At 40.4% G+C, this 14,729-nt stretch overlaps 1 protein-coding gene across 1 annotated transcript; it reads right to left on the minus strand.

Annotated features, from left to right (window-relative positions):
• Nucleotides 1-5,803: 5,803 nt before the first annotated feature.
• Nucleotides 5,804-7,937, minus strand: LOC130975101 (uncharacterized). The gene is made up of 2 exons (XM_057899933.1): nt 7,721-7,937; nt 5,804-7,440 (listed from the first exon to the last, which is right to left on the minus strand). The coding sequence occupies exons 1-2, from the start codon at nt 7,935-7,937 to the stop codon at nt 5,804-5,806; spliced, it is 1,854 nt and encodes a 617-aa protein (XP_057755916.1).
• Between the last annotated feature and the right edge of the window lie 6,792 nt (nt 7,938-14,729).

The raw sequence follows: 14,729 nt of genomic DNA on the forward strand, positions 1-14,729 counted from the left end.
CATCTCTGTAACTTCTCTTCTTCTTCTTTAGTATTGAAATGGGTTTCGAGAGAGATAAGGAAGAAAAAGTTGATTGGTCATATGATTGGGTGGGTGATGATGTGAGGAAACGATGCTCACTGTTCTTGGATGAAGAATCTGTGAAAGAGATAGATAAGAGTAAAATAGCGAGGGGTGGTTCGGGGGTTTTGTTTGAGCTGCGTCCTTGTGCGCTTAGCGATCGTGTTTTTCATAGGGAGGAAGGGTTTGAGTTTTTCTATATGTATAACTGTGTGTTGGAGGAATTGAAGGTGAGGTTGCCGTTCAGTGATTTTGAGTGTCAGGTTTTGAGGCAGCTTAATTGTGCGCCTTCGCAACTGCACCCTAATGGATGGGCATTTTTGCGAGGTTTTGAAATTTTGATGGATTTTCTGGAGGAGGCTCCTTCTGTGGAGTTGTTCTTTTCTTTATTTCAAGCAAAAGGTGTCTGAAAAGGGGGATGGGTGAATTTGAATAGTTCTCCAAGGTTTGCTATTTTTAAGCTATATAAGTCGTCTTTTAAAGATTTTAAGGAGATGTTCTTGAAGGTCACCAGTGCTGAGGGGCAGTTTCTATTTTATGTTGATGAGCATTTGGGGGAGAGATTTCCACTTTGGTGGTGTTCGGAGCCTCAAAATATTTTAGGGCCAGAGATCATTAGTTCAAGGAATGAGTGTATTATTGAATACTTAGTGGAGGTTATTGACCGAAAAGAGTTAATGTCGGTGTTTGATTTGCTGAAGTGGGAGGAAGATAGGCAGGCTGTGGTAGAGTATTTAGGTGAGTTTTGTTTATATTGTTTATGTTTATGGGTTTTGAACTATAGCTCTGATGTATATGTTTTTGATGGTTTCAGGTGGAAAGTATCCAGGGGTGTCGGCGTCTACTCTAAGAGCTCGGGTGAAGAGCAAAAATGTTGATAAGGAGGGTTCTACTTCTAAAGTAGAGAAGGCTGTGGGTGTTGGCGAAGTTAATCAGCCGAAACCTGGGAGAAGAAAGGCTATTGCGAGGAAGAGGAAGACAGGCGTTGTTGATTTATCGGAAGGTTCCGAGGATGATGGTGGTGAAGTTGCCTTTGAGGAGATTCAGGGTTTTTTCAAAAGTCAACAGAGATTGCATGATGTTACTGAGCAGAGTGATGGGGCATCGTTGTGGGGGAAGGACTACCCCTATATGACTGTTGCTGATGATATTTGTCAAAATTTGTCTGATGTCACGTTGGCTGAGGAAATTGGCGATGTTGCCATATATCGATATATGCAGGTACTTGTATTTTTTGAGTTTACTTATGGAGTTTGATATATGGTGGGGATACTGATGGTAGTGTTGTTTTTTATTGATTTGTAGGTAATTGGGTTCAGGCTTGCCAGTTTAGGGCGTAGCCGAGAGAAGAAGCATCGAAGGGTTGCCGGGGTTAAGCAAGATCCGTGTTTGAAGGAGGAGCTGGAATTAAAAGGTAAAAAGGTTGTTGAATTGGAGGGAAAGCTATCAGGAATGGAGAAGGAGCTGAAGGAGATCAAGGAGAACTATTCGAAGGAAGTGGAGGATGTTAAGAAGAAAGAAGCCGATCTTTCTAGCAAGAGTGCAGAAGTGATAGAGCTGACGGGGAAGTTAAAGGATGTTGAGAAGCAAAGGGGAATTGAGATTCTTGATTCATTTGTGGAAGGTTTTGAGCGGGCTTGCCAGCAAGCTAAGTTTCTCGCTCCTGGTGTAGATTTTTCTCAGATGGATCCGGGGAAGATTGTTCAAGATGGAACCATGGTGGAAGATGATGGTGATGTTGAAGGAGAGGCTAAAAATGTTTGATAAGAAATTTTTGTAGTTTTTTGTTTGGAAACTATGTTGCTTTTGTGTTGGGCTTTTGGTGTTTTTGTAAATTATGCTTTGCCTCTGTGTGTTTGAAAAACAAACTTTGATATTTATGCTGTTTCTGCATGTTTTGACAAGGATACGATATTGGTATGTGTGTTTTTCTAGTGTTGTGATTGATGGCATTGAAGCCAAACGTTTTTAGGTGAAATTTTTGAGATGGTGAAATACCATGGAGTATAATGGAAATGTGGTAGGATGGCTGAGTAAGTCTAGTTTGGATGCCGATTTGTAGGCTTTAGGGTGTCTGTGTTAGTGACATGCATTGATTTGGTATGTGATTTGAATCATCGGATTATGATTAAGATAGGATTTTGTATGTATGATTGGTTACTGACTTTGGTCAGATAATGATATAATTGTCGGAGTCCGAGTTGGATCGGATATTTGTCTGATATAATGATCGGAATCCGAGTTGGACCGAATATTTATTTGATATGATGATCTGAGTCTGAGTAAGATCGGAGATTTATCTGATATAATGATCGGAATCCGAGTTGAATCGGATATTTGTCTGATATAATGATCGGAATCCGAGTAAAATCGGATATTTATCTGATATAATGGTCTGAATCCGAGTTGGTCGGATATTTGTCTGATATAATGATCGGGATCGAGTAAGATCGGATATTTATCTGATATAATGGTCTGAATCCGAGTTGGATCGGATATATGTCTGTTTTGGATGATTGTATCTGAATTTTGATAAAAATCGGTTTTTGAGTTTTGACAAATTGAAAAGTAGAGAATGCAAATAATATTGACTGGATAAGGGAATTTATTAATGTAATACCTTTGAATTTAAAGGCCCAGGTAGGCTAGCCTCGTTAAAACCTCTCCAAGCAAAACCCTTATGGAAAAATTTTGGTAGTAGGAAAAAGAGTACTTGCCTGTCCCTGGTGTTAACTGTAATATAACTTTAGGGAAGATACATTCCAAGTGTTAGGAAGATCTGTACCCTCTAATGTTTGTAGGCGATAGGCTCCATTGCCGATTACTTCTGTGACTCTGTAAGGGCCCTCCCAATTAGCTGCTAGTTTGCCATGTGCTTGTGGTTTCCTAGCTTGTTCTGTTTTTCTGAGCACAAGGTCGTGGACATGGAACGATCTTGGTTGAGTTTTTTGGTTATATCTACGGGTAATGCGTTGTTGCATTGCGAAATGTTTGATTGCTGCGGATGACCGGAGTTCTTCAATGAGATCAAGTTCGGTTTGCCGAGCTGTGTCTTGTGTAGTTAGGTCGGCCAATTCTGTGCGTAATGATGATTGGGAGATCTCCACAGGTATCATTGCGTCTGAACCGTAGACCAAGCGGAAAGGTGTTTCCTTTGTGGTGGAGTGAGTTGTTGTATTGTACCCCCATATGATCTCTGGTATAAGCTCGGCCCATAGACCTTTTGCATCGTCCAGTTTCTTCCTTAGAGCGTGTAATATTACTTTATTTGTGGCTTCAGCTAACCCATTTGTTTGTGGGTGTTCTACTGATGAGAAGTGCTGTTTGATTTTTAAGTTCTGCAAAAATGATGTGAATTTTTGATCGGCAAACTGGCGACCATTATCAGTGATAATGTGCCGAGGAATGCCGAATCGACAGATAATGTATTTCCAAACAAAGGAAAGCATTTGTTGTGATGTGATCTTGGCTAGAGGTTGTGCCTCTATCCATTTGGAAAAATAATCAATTGCTACTACAAGGAATTTTACCTGTCCTGCGGCTGTGGGGAAAGGTCCGAGGATATCAATTCCCCATTGGTTGAATGGCCAGCTAACCTCGGAACAGTGTAAGAGTTCGGCCGGGAGATGTATTATCGGACTGTGTTTTTGACAATTGTTACAGCTTTTCACTTTTGCGTGACAATCTTGCCTGAGAGTCGGCCAGTATAATCCAGCTCTGAGGATTTTTGAATACAGACTTCGGCCTCCGAGGTGTGTTCCACAGATCCCTTCATGTGCCTCAGCAAGCGCAAGCTCTGCTTCTGTTCTGCAAAGACATCTAAGCAGTGGACGAGAGAATCCTCGTTTATATAAGCAATTAGTATAAATTGTGAAAAAGGAGGCGTGTCGGCGGAATTGTCGGGTATTTTCTACGTCGCCTGGCAAGATCCCTGTTTGGAGATATTGTATGTATGGAGATCTCCAGTCTGCTTCCTATGTCACACTTAAGACATGGCTTAGTTCAATGCTCGGCTTAAGTAGTGTTGATTGATAAAGTGAAGATCTATTTGGTTGAGTGCTGGCGAGTTTAGACAGAATGTCGGCTCGGCTATTACTCTCCCTTGGGATATGGTGTATTTCGTATTTGGAGAATTTTGAAAGGAGATTGTGTACGACACCCAGATATTTTGAGAGCAAAGGGTCCTTTACTTGGTATAGATTATTTACCTGTTGGACGACAAGTAAGGAGTCGCAATATACCTTAAGTTCGGTGATGTTAAGGTCGGCTGCGAGTCTAAGGCCGACAATTAATGCTTCATACTCACTTTGATTGTTGCTTGCTTTAAATGAGAAGTTGAAGGAATGTTCGATGACATTGCCGTGGCCATCATCAAGTATAATACCTGCCCCACACCCGTGTGGGTTGGATGATCCGTCGACGTATAAAGACCATTCGATGTAATCTTCAGTTATATTGGGTACTGAGAACTCGGCGATAAAGTCGGCCAAAAACTGTGATTTGATGGATGCTCGGCCCTCGTATTTGATATCGAATTCTGACTGCTCCACCGACCATTTTACTAGTCGGCCAGCCAGCTCAGGCTTCTGCAGCACTTGTCGCAAAGGTTGATCTGTTCTAACATGGATCTCATGGCTCTGAAAGTATGGCCGGAGTCTTCTGGCTGAGAAGACAAGGGATAGTGCCAGTTTCTCAATGCTCGGATAACGAAGCTTGGCGTTCTGTAAGGTCTTGCTTGTGAAGTAGATTGGGAACTGTTTCTTCTCCCTTTCTGCAACAAGAGCGGAGCTTATAGCCCAGTTAGTGACAGACAAATATAAGAATAATGGCTCCCCTTGTAGGGGTGTGTAAAATTGGTGGTTTTGAAAGAGTTTCTTTTAAAGTTGTAAATGCTTGTTCACATTCATCAATCCATTGGAAAGCTTTTTTTGTTTTTAAAGATTGGAAAAAACATGAAGATTTAGAAGCTAGGCAAGGTAAGAATCTAGAAAGTGCAGCAAGTCTCCCTGTTAACTGCTGGACTTCTTTGATGGTTCGTGGGCTTGTCATGTCTAAAATAGCTCGGCATTTTTCAGGGTTTGCCTCAATACCTCGGCTAGTGAGCATGAAGCCGAGGAATTTACCGCTCTGAACCCCGAATGCACACTTTTCAGGGTTTAGCCGCATGTTGTATTTTCTTAGCTGTCAAAGATTTCTGTGAGGTCCTCAAGGTGATTATTGCCGATCTTTGTCTTGGCGACCATATCGTCAACGTAGACCTCAATGTTCTTGCCGATTTGTTTGGCGAAGACTTTGTCCATTAGACGTTGATATGTTGCACCTGCATTCTTAAGGCCAAATGGCATGACTTTATAACACTAATTTCCATATTCAGTAATAAAGGCTGTCTTGTTTTGATCGAATGGATGCATTTGGATCTGGTTATAACCAGAATATGCATCCATAAAGCTGAGTTTCTCAAAACCAGAGGCATTATCAACTAAACAATCAATAGAGGGTAAAGGGTATGAATCTTTGGGGCATGCTTTGTTGAGATCGGTGAAATCAACACACATGCGCCATTTACCGTTATGTTTTTTACCATGACGACGTTTGCCAGCCATGTTGTGAATCTGATTTCTCGGATGAAGCCCGCGTTGATGAGCTTCTTGGTTTCTTCTAGGGAAGCTTGCTTTCGACCGTGCCCGAGATTTCTCTTTTTCTGTGCTACAGGTCGGATAGATGGATCTAATGCTAACTTGTGTTATATGATGGATGGATCGATGCCTGGCATATCAGCTGGGGTCCACGCAAACAGGTCGGCATTTTGTTGTAAGAATGCTCGGAACGAAGATTTTTCTTCTGAAGATAATGTTGATCCGACGTATGTGAAGTTATCCGTGCTTTCTGTGAAATAGATTTTATCTAGGTCTTCTGTTGGAGTCGGCTTTTCCAATGTTCCTGCTCTAGGATCAAGGTCGGCCAGCATGTGTTGGTTGTTTGTGTTGCCGATATTGTGGACTTGGGCTTTAGTGTTACGGTGAGGTCTTTTGAGGCTATTGTTGTAGCACTCCCTGTCCTCTTGGGCATCACTATGAATGGTTGCAATTGTGTTGTCCTGCAAAGGAAACTTAACGCAAAGATGAATTGTAGATACTATAGCGCCGAACCTATTTAAGAAAGGTCGGCCAAGTATAATATTATAGGGACTGAAGCAATCAACAACTAAGTATTGAATGTCTGAAGTTTTCGACAAAGGGAACTTACCGAGTGTGGTTTGTAACCACACAGAGCCCATAACCGGGACTCGCTCACCTGAGAATCCTACCAAGTCACCAGTGGATGGTCGGATGATGTTATCGCTCAGTTTCATTTTCTGGAAGGTCGAGTAAAAGAGAACGTCGGCGCTGCTGCCTGGGTCAAGCAACACCTTTTTAATGAGGAGATCTCCGAGCTGTAGGGAGATTACGACTGGATCATCCAGATTTGTTATGCTGTTGTCATGATCGGCTGTCTGGAATGTTATCTGTGGAGATGTAGGTGGCGACTGTTGTTGACTTTGGTCGGCGTTGATGGAAAGGATAGCTCGGTAGGATCTTTTCCTTGCCGAACTTGTGGCTCCTCCACCTGCAAAATCTCCGGAAATACAGTTAATTGTACATGTTGGTAGTTCGGGATGGTTATTGTTCGGTCGGTCTCTGTCTCGATTATGTTGTGTAGCCGAGCTTTGGTCTCCTGGAGCAGGTGCTCGCCGCTGCATTTGGCCGATGATGAATTTGTCCAAATGACCTTGCCGAGCTAATCGCTCCAGCAGGTCTTTATCAATGACGCAGTCGTCGGTATTGTGTCCGTGCTTCTGGTGGAAAGAGCAATATTTTGATCGGTCAGTGCCTTTTGAATCTGGGTAATTACCAGCTTTTCGTGGTAGCATGATTAACTTCGAATTCAAAATCTCCTTGATGATGTCATCGTGCTTGGTGTTGAATTTGGTGTAGGTCTCATATCGTGGGATTGGTTTGAAATTCTTCTTGCTGTCCCGTGGCTTGTCGTCGTCTTTATAGTGAGGCTTTTCTATTTTCCGAGCTTGTCGGAGCTCTTCGATGTCAATCTGTCCTTTAGCTTTTTCACGGAATTCGGCCATAGTTTTTGGTTTGGCCACAGCAATAGTTTCCTGGAACTTTCCTGGTCTTAATCCACTTTTTATGGCGTGTAGTTCTACCTCGGGGTGGAGGTCGGGTATGCTTATGGCTATCTTTGTGAAGCGCGTCATGTAGTCCTTGAGGCTTTCGTGCTGGCCTTGCTTGACTGTGTTCAGGTAATCGGAGTCATGGAGGTAGATAGCGGATCCAGCAAAGTGCTCCTCAAAGGGTTTTGATATGTCTCGGAATCGAGAAATGGAACCTGCAGGCAAAGAACAAAACCAATCAAGTGCAGGATCGTCTAAATAAGATAGAAAACAACGACATAAAATTTATCAGATGCACCGTTTACTATCATTATGGAGGTGAACTTTTTGATGTATTTCTTCGGATCACCTAACCCATCATAGGGAGTTAGGGTGGTCGGCAGAGTAAACCTTCGGGGCAGCACGAAGTTCATCACCTCCGCCGTGAATGGTCCAGGGGAGCTTTCCTGATCGTCATTTTCGATGTTTTTCTGAGTATCCTCATTATGTTCGGGCCGCTCCCCTTCTTGTCGAGCAGTGTCTGAGACATGTGTTGGCCCTGACTGCTGCTCGGCTTCTTCTGTCCGTTCTTGTCGATCATTGTTTTCGTTCGAGTGTTATTCAAGTTGGCGATTTGATTTGCCATTCTTTGGTTCTCCTCAGCCACGACTTGACGCAACTCGGTCACCATCCAGAGCAATTCGGATGGCGAGGGTGGAGGTTGTTCAGCCATGACTTCAAGACGGGAACCTCGAGGCTGATAATATATAGAGAGAGAGGTTTATATTCTCGGCCCACGGTGGGCGCCAATTGTTCTTGTATGGATACCTGGAGAGAGAGCTCAGTCTCTGGGTGTCGGCGCTGAGCTATTACTTTCGGTGCCGACCTTTAAGTCTTGTGATAATCCGAGCTTTTCTCCAAGAGTGTGTCCAATCGTGTAGAGCTTTGAGCAAGAAACAGGGGGGAGTGTACCTGCAAAGGCACTCCGAAACTTAAGTTAGTATTGAGAATTTAAATCCCCCCTTTAGGTGAGAGATCATACCTTTTTGTAGGTGAGAATGTGTCAGTCTGTTATGATTCTTCTTTATTATCTGCATTAAGGAGCAATAAATAAGGTGAAACGTTAGGTCAGACGTTTCATTTTTTGAATTAATCCGTTAAGCTGAGTTGTAACGTAAGTGGCTGATTTAAATGATGGAAACGCCGATTTAATGATTGAATTGCCGAACTATAACGTCGTCTTTTTGAGTAATGATCTGAATTGTGCCGAGTTATGAGCGATAATGCCGATTTATGATGTTGAATTTGTAACAACCGAATCAAAAGCATTTCCTACTTTTTCTTTTGACAATTCGGCCAAACCATCAGAAAAAATATCTTCAACCAATATTCATGAAGCCATATTATAAACTAAAGTACCTAACTTAGTTAAAATTTAACCAAGTTTGAGCCAAACTAAACAAGCTCCACTCTTTCATAATCAAATCGATTTTTTTTTAATAAAGGCCACGGTTTTCTATGCTCCACAATTATCACCACACCTCATCAACCCTATTCTCATCAAACATGATCAGAAATTTGAAAGAAGTTACAATTAGACTTTACTCGCCATGTTAAAATTTTTCAGTAAATTTTTCACCCCGAGACTCGGTAATTAAATATTATCGTTATAGTTAATTATCCTACGTAATAATTATTATCGCAAGCTTAAAACCAAGTTTTTTGATCAATCACTGTATCTTTAATTATTCATTTGATGAATTAATTAAAGAAAAGCTTAGATACATTATTAAGATTAGTTAGCACATGATCACACTCTTTAAAATGACCGAAATATCCTTACCACAAGATTAACCATGATCAAACAACTTGTTCCATTCTTTCTTCAATTTAGCCGAACCATCAACACCATAAGAAGCTAACCATGATTGAGCCATCTAACAACACACTTTCTTTCTTTCATAACCAAACCATTAAGCTTTAATCATGGTTACAACCCTTGGGTTAATGCTTAATGATCACTTACAATTAATACAGAGCATATGTGTTGTTTCCCCCTTATATCAACATAACACCTTCACACCACCTCACCCCATTCCTTCTTTTATTTATCTGATCATTGCCCACAATTCTCTTCACTTCAACGCAAGACAAAAAGAGAGAGTGGAAGAGAGGGAACTGGCCGAGAGAGAGTGACAGAGTAAGAAGGAAAGTTTTTCCATTTTGATGATCTTCATTGAGCAAGTTATCAAAAACAAGAGAGGGCAAGTGAAGGAAGGTACCAGCCGAAGCTAGAAGAAGAAGAGGAAGACACCACCATGGAGCTCTCCTCCAAGCCAAGATATCGAGTCAGTAGTAGGAAACCCCACCTTTCTTTCTTTTCAATTCAGATTATTTGAAGTTCCTTCCTACCTCAATTTGTCTCTTTTCTTCTAGTTAAATCAACTGTCCAAAATCTTTTCAAGAACAGCCTTACATCCAAGTTTAAGAGGGTGAGTATTCATTCCTTGCTTGTGATCAGTAATTGGCCAAATGGCCTCAGCTAACAACAAATTCTAATTTCGTGGTGATTAGAGTTTTGTGCTCAAGAAAGAACGAAGGACTAAATTCTAGTGACTTTGATCACAAGAAAGTATGGGTTAGGTAGTTAAATGATTATGTATGTGATTGTGTTATGTGACTAGTTGTTGATGATAGGTTTAATGTATGATTGTTGATGATGATGTTGTTGAATTTCTGATTTTGTGATTGAAATTATGTAATTGTACCAAATATGTAAATTTTGGTATATGATGAATTGGATTCATGATTATTGATGGCTACTGTTGTTTAAAATTCTAGTTTGGTTGAATCAAAACCAAAGAGTTACACAAAATGTGCATAAGATGGAATATAATGAGTGGATGCCCTTGGGGCTGTGATGATGATCACAAAAGAAATTTAATTCTTACGAGATTCACTGTCGGCAAGTACATCGGATCGTATCTAGTAATAAAACTCATATGAGTGAGGTCGATCCCACGAGGATTAAAAGATTAAAAAATCAATAGTTGGTTGATTATTCTAGTTAGACAAACATTAAGGAGAGATAATCAACAAAAAATGTAAATGGCATGAAAGTAAAGGAAAATATTAAAGTGCAAGAAAGTAAATGGCATAAATGTAAAGTACAAGAAAGTAAAGTGCTGGAAAATAAATGACCATAAAGTCAATATAAGAACTAAAGATAAAATAAACATTGGGATTAAGAGATATTGAATTCTCCGGATTAATTGATTTCATCTCATCTTCAAGCATGCAACTCATTGACCTCTTGGCAATCATGAGTGATTAAATCCCAATTCCTTGGTAACTCAATCTCTCCAATTTTGATCAATAGCCAATTTTTTGGTCTAGTTGCTCATGAAAAGAGATGAAACTTGGTCCCTGATTATACCATACATTCTCATAAATCCAAGTAGTGGGTAGATCTAGCGTCACAATATCCAATCCCAAAACTGATGCCAGGGCATCTTGGCCAGTTTTACTTACCTTTTCTTTACTGTTTTAGGGTAGTTTTATGCATTTTGTGAGTAAATAAACAAGTTTTGGATAAAAATATACTTACATATTGATTCAAGCAAACATTGTGAACTTTACATGATTTCATGAGAATTAGACAGGAATTGAATGATAAAATGGATGATGCATAATCTCATGACTTGGAACAGAGATTTGATGCACTTTGATTACTTAATTTCAGGACAAAGGAAGCAAGAAAGAGCCACGTTAGCAGCCACGTTAATCTAATTAACGTGACCACTAACGTGGAATGGGAAAAAACTTGTAGCGTTAATGAAAAAAATGATCGCCAATAGCGCCTTCGAAGCCATCATAGCCCACGTTAGTTGCCTCGTTAAGTACATTAACGTGGTAGCTAACGTAGAGGAGAAGGAGTGCTCCAACGTTAGTGGTAAAAGTGAATGCCACTAACGTTTCACAAAGGCACATTTAGCCACGTTAAGAGTCAAGTTAATCCAATTAACATGAACTCTAACGTGGGAGGAGAAAGCAATCGCAAACATTAGTGACACTCACCTTTGTCACTAACGTTGGACTAAGCCAATAGTGCCCACGTTAGTGGTCACGTTAAGACCACTAACGTGAAGAGTAACATGGAGCTAAGCATGATAGGCCAACGTTAGTGACACTCACCTTTGTCACTAACGTTGGAGATGTCAATCACCACCATGTTAGTGGTCACGTTAATGCAATTAACGTGAGGCACTAACGTGGAAAGGAGGGGCGTTTGGAGCGTTAGTGACAAATGTAAGTGTCACTAACGCTCTCGAAGTTTAGGCATGCCCACGTTAAGGGCCACGTTAGTTACACTAACGTGGATCACTAACGTGGGAAAAAGAGACAAAGAAAAACGTTATTGAAAAAGGTGAATGCCAATAACGTTTGCGAAGGACCAAGAGGCAACGTTAGTGGTCACGTTAGTGCCACTAATGTTGAAGTTAATCTGGATCATTTTTTGGTTTGGAACGTTAGTGAAAAAGGTGATCGTCACTAACATTCTCGAACCCACATTTTCACTTAACGTTAACGTCCTAACTAACGTCCACCCATGCCTAACTCACACTTTTTCTACAAGCAAAGCTGAGTCCACTGAAGATTGTAATTGCTCCAACTCAAGATCAAAGGCCCATATCCAAGACTTGAAGAACTGACTAGAAGATCAAGAGAGTAGTATATATAGGAATAGTTTTGAACTAGAGAGGAGCTTTTGCAATTTGGAGAACTACACCTTGTATATTTACTTTTCTGATCTTTCTAGTTACTTTAGAATGTATTCTTCTCTATCATTGTAATTTGATGGATCAATTATAGTTTTCATTCTTCTTCCTCTTTCTTTTCTCTTGATTTACTAGAAAGCTTTCGATCTTAATTCATTTGGTTAGTTATCTTGGAAAAGAAACTCTCTATAATTGGATCTCCTCTAAGCCTTGGAAAAGAGATGAGGAGATCATGCTAGAAATGCTTTCTCATGTTGGACCAAATTGGAGTTTAGACTGATATATTGACATGTAATTCTCCCAACACTTTGATTTGGAAATACATGTGGTATAATCAGTGACCATACTTCATCTCTTTTTATGAGCAATTAAATCAAGAAATTTGGCAATTGTTCAAGCTTAGGGAGATTGGGTTGCCAAGGAATTGGGATCCAATCACCTAAGATTGCCAAGGAGATCAATGAATGCATTGATTGAGGAAGAGATGAGAATAAACTTGATCTGGAGAATGCAACATCTCCTAAGCCCAATGAACCCCCTATTTCTGATCTTACCCATTCTCTTTACTTTCTGCCATTTATCTTTATGCTCATCTCTCCAAATCCTCTTTTAAGATTCTGAAATTTACTTTCTGCAATTTACTTTCCTGTCATTTAATTTTTTGCAATTCTCAACTCAATTTCTGTTTTGCTCAACTAGCACATTTTTCCAACTGAAGTTGCTTGACCAATCAATCACTGTGGGATTCGACCTCACTCTATTGTGAGTTTTTACTTGACGACAATTTAGTATACTTGCCGAAGAAAAATTTGTTGAGAGACAAGTTTCCGTGCATCAAGTTTATGGCGCCGTTGTTGGGGATTGATTTTGTATCGACAATGATTAAGTTGGAAGATCACTAGATTGAGCATTTTCTTTTGCTTGTTTATTTTACGTAGTCATTTATCTTCAATATCAGTTATTTTCTTCCTCTCCCCCATCTCCTCTCTTTGTTTTCTTTATCTTTGTTGTTATTTACATTTTTTTCACTAACCCACTATCTGTTTGATAATTTACACCACTTACACTAACAGACACTCTAACAAGAATAATCTCTTCATTTTATTTCTTGCTGTGGGTTTTGTTAGTTGTATGACAGGGAGAAGAAGCGGAGCTTCAACTTCCTTTGATTCTGAACCTGAGAGGACCTTCCTTAGATTAAGGAGGGAAGCAAGAGGGAAAAGAGTTGTTGGTGCTGAGGAAGAGGAGGAGTACTTTGAAACAAACATGGAGAAGAACCTGAAAAACAACCGTGAAGAAGTTCACAACCATGCTAGAGAAGGCCCTGTGAATCATGCTGGGCAAGAGAGAAGAGTTTTAGGCTCTTACATCAATCCAAACCCAGGAAATTATGGAAGTAGTATCCAAAAGCCAACCATACATGCCAATAACTTTGAATTAAAACCCCAGCTCATCACCCTTGTTCAGAACAACTGTTCATTCGGAGGAAGCGCCCAAGAAGACCCCAATCAACATCTAACCACCTTCCTAAGAATATGTGACACTGTGAAGTCTAATGGTGTTCATCCGATGTCTATAGACTGCTTTTGTTCCATTTTTCCCTCAGGGACAAAGCATCTAAATGGCTGGAATCTTTTCTAAAAGAGAGTTTGACAAATTGGGAAGATGTGGTAAACAAATTTTTGGCCAGATTCTACCCTCCTCAAAGAATCAACAGGTTGAGAGTTGAGGTAGAAACCTTCAGGCAACAAGATGGTAAAACTCTCTATGAGGCATGGGAGAGATTTAAGGACTTAACAGGAAGGTGCCCACCAGACATGTTCAATGAATGGGTTCAACTAAACATTTTCTATGAAGGTCTTTCCTAGGAATCAAAGAAGGCCGTAGACCATTCATCAGGGGGATCTTTAAACAAGAAGAAGACCATTGAAGAATTCATAGATGTCATTGAGACTGTAGCTGAGAATGACTACTTCTATGCTTCTGAAAGGAGAAACACTCGAGGAGTGATGGAGCTGAACCATATAGATGCACTGCTGGCTCAAAATAAGATGATCACTTTCAGTGATGAGAGGAGTGTGGAAGAAGCAAACACACAAACATAACACTTTCAAGACAATCCAAAGGAAAAACATGAAGAGAGAAATCAAGCACTCAATCCCACACACAGGGAGGAGCTAAAGAAAGAGGAGACTCTGAACCCATATGCACCTTTTCTCCAAAGGTTCAAGAGTGGTGTAGCAAGGAGAGTATATTCAAGGTTCCTCGATATGTTTGCATATCTTCATGTGAACATACCATTCATTAAGGCTCTTCAGCAGATGCCCTCATACATCAAGTACATAAAGGAGCTGCTGACCAAAAAGAGTTCACTGAAGGGTGGCCAAACAATAGTGATGAATAGGGAGTGCAGTGCTCTCATTCAAACAGAGCCACCTACAAAAAGGAAGGACCCAGGGAGTTTTCACATCCCTTGTGCTATAGGAGAAAGAATGATTGATAAGGGACTCTGTGACCTGGGAGCAAGCATCAACTTAATGCCTCTATCCCTCATGAAAAAGCTTCAAATCAATGAGCTAACACCCATGACGTTAGGATTTTTGCTAGTAAAGAATTTATAAAAATATTTGCGTTGTAGATATAGCTTCTAAACTAACAGAAATCCTTTCGTGCAAAAGTTTTGGTTGTCACAAGTAACAAACCCCTAAATAAATTGATAACCGAAGTATTTAAACCTCGGGCCGTCT

This window comes from Arachis stenosperma, chromosome 4, assembly GCF_014773155.1.
Source record: "Arachis stenosperma cultivar V10309 chromosome 4, arast.V10309.gnm1.PFL2, whole genome shotgun sequence".
Taxonomy (NCBI): Eukaryota; Viridiplantae; Streptophyta; class Magnoliopsida; order Fabales; family Fabaceae; genus Arachis; species Arachis stenosperma.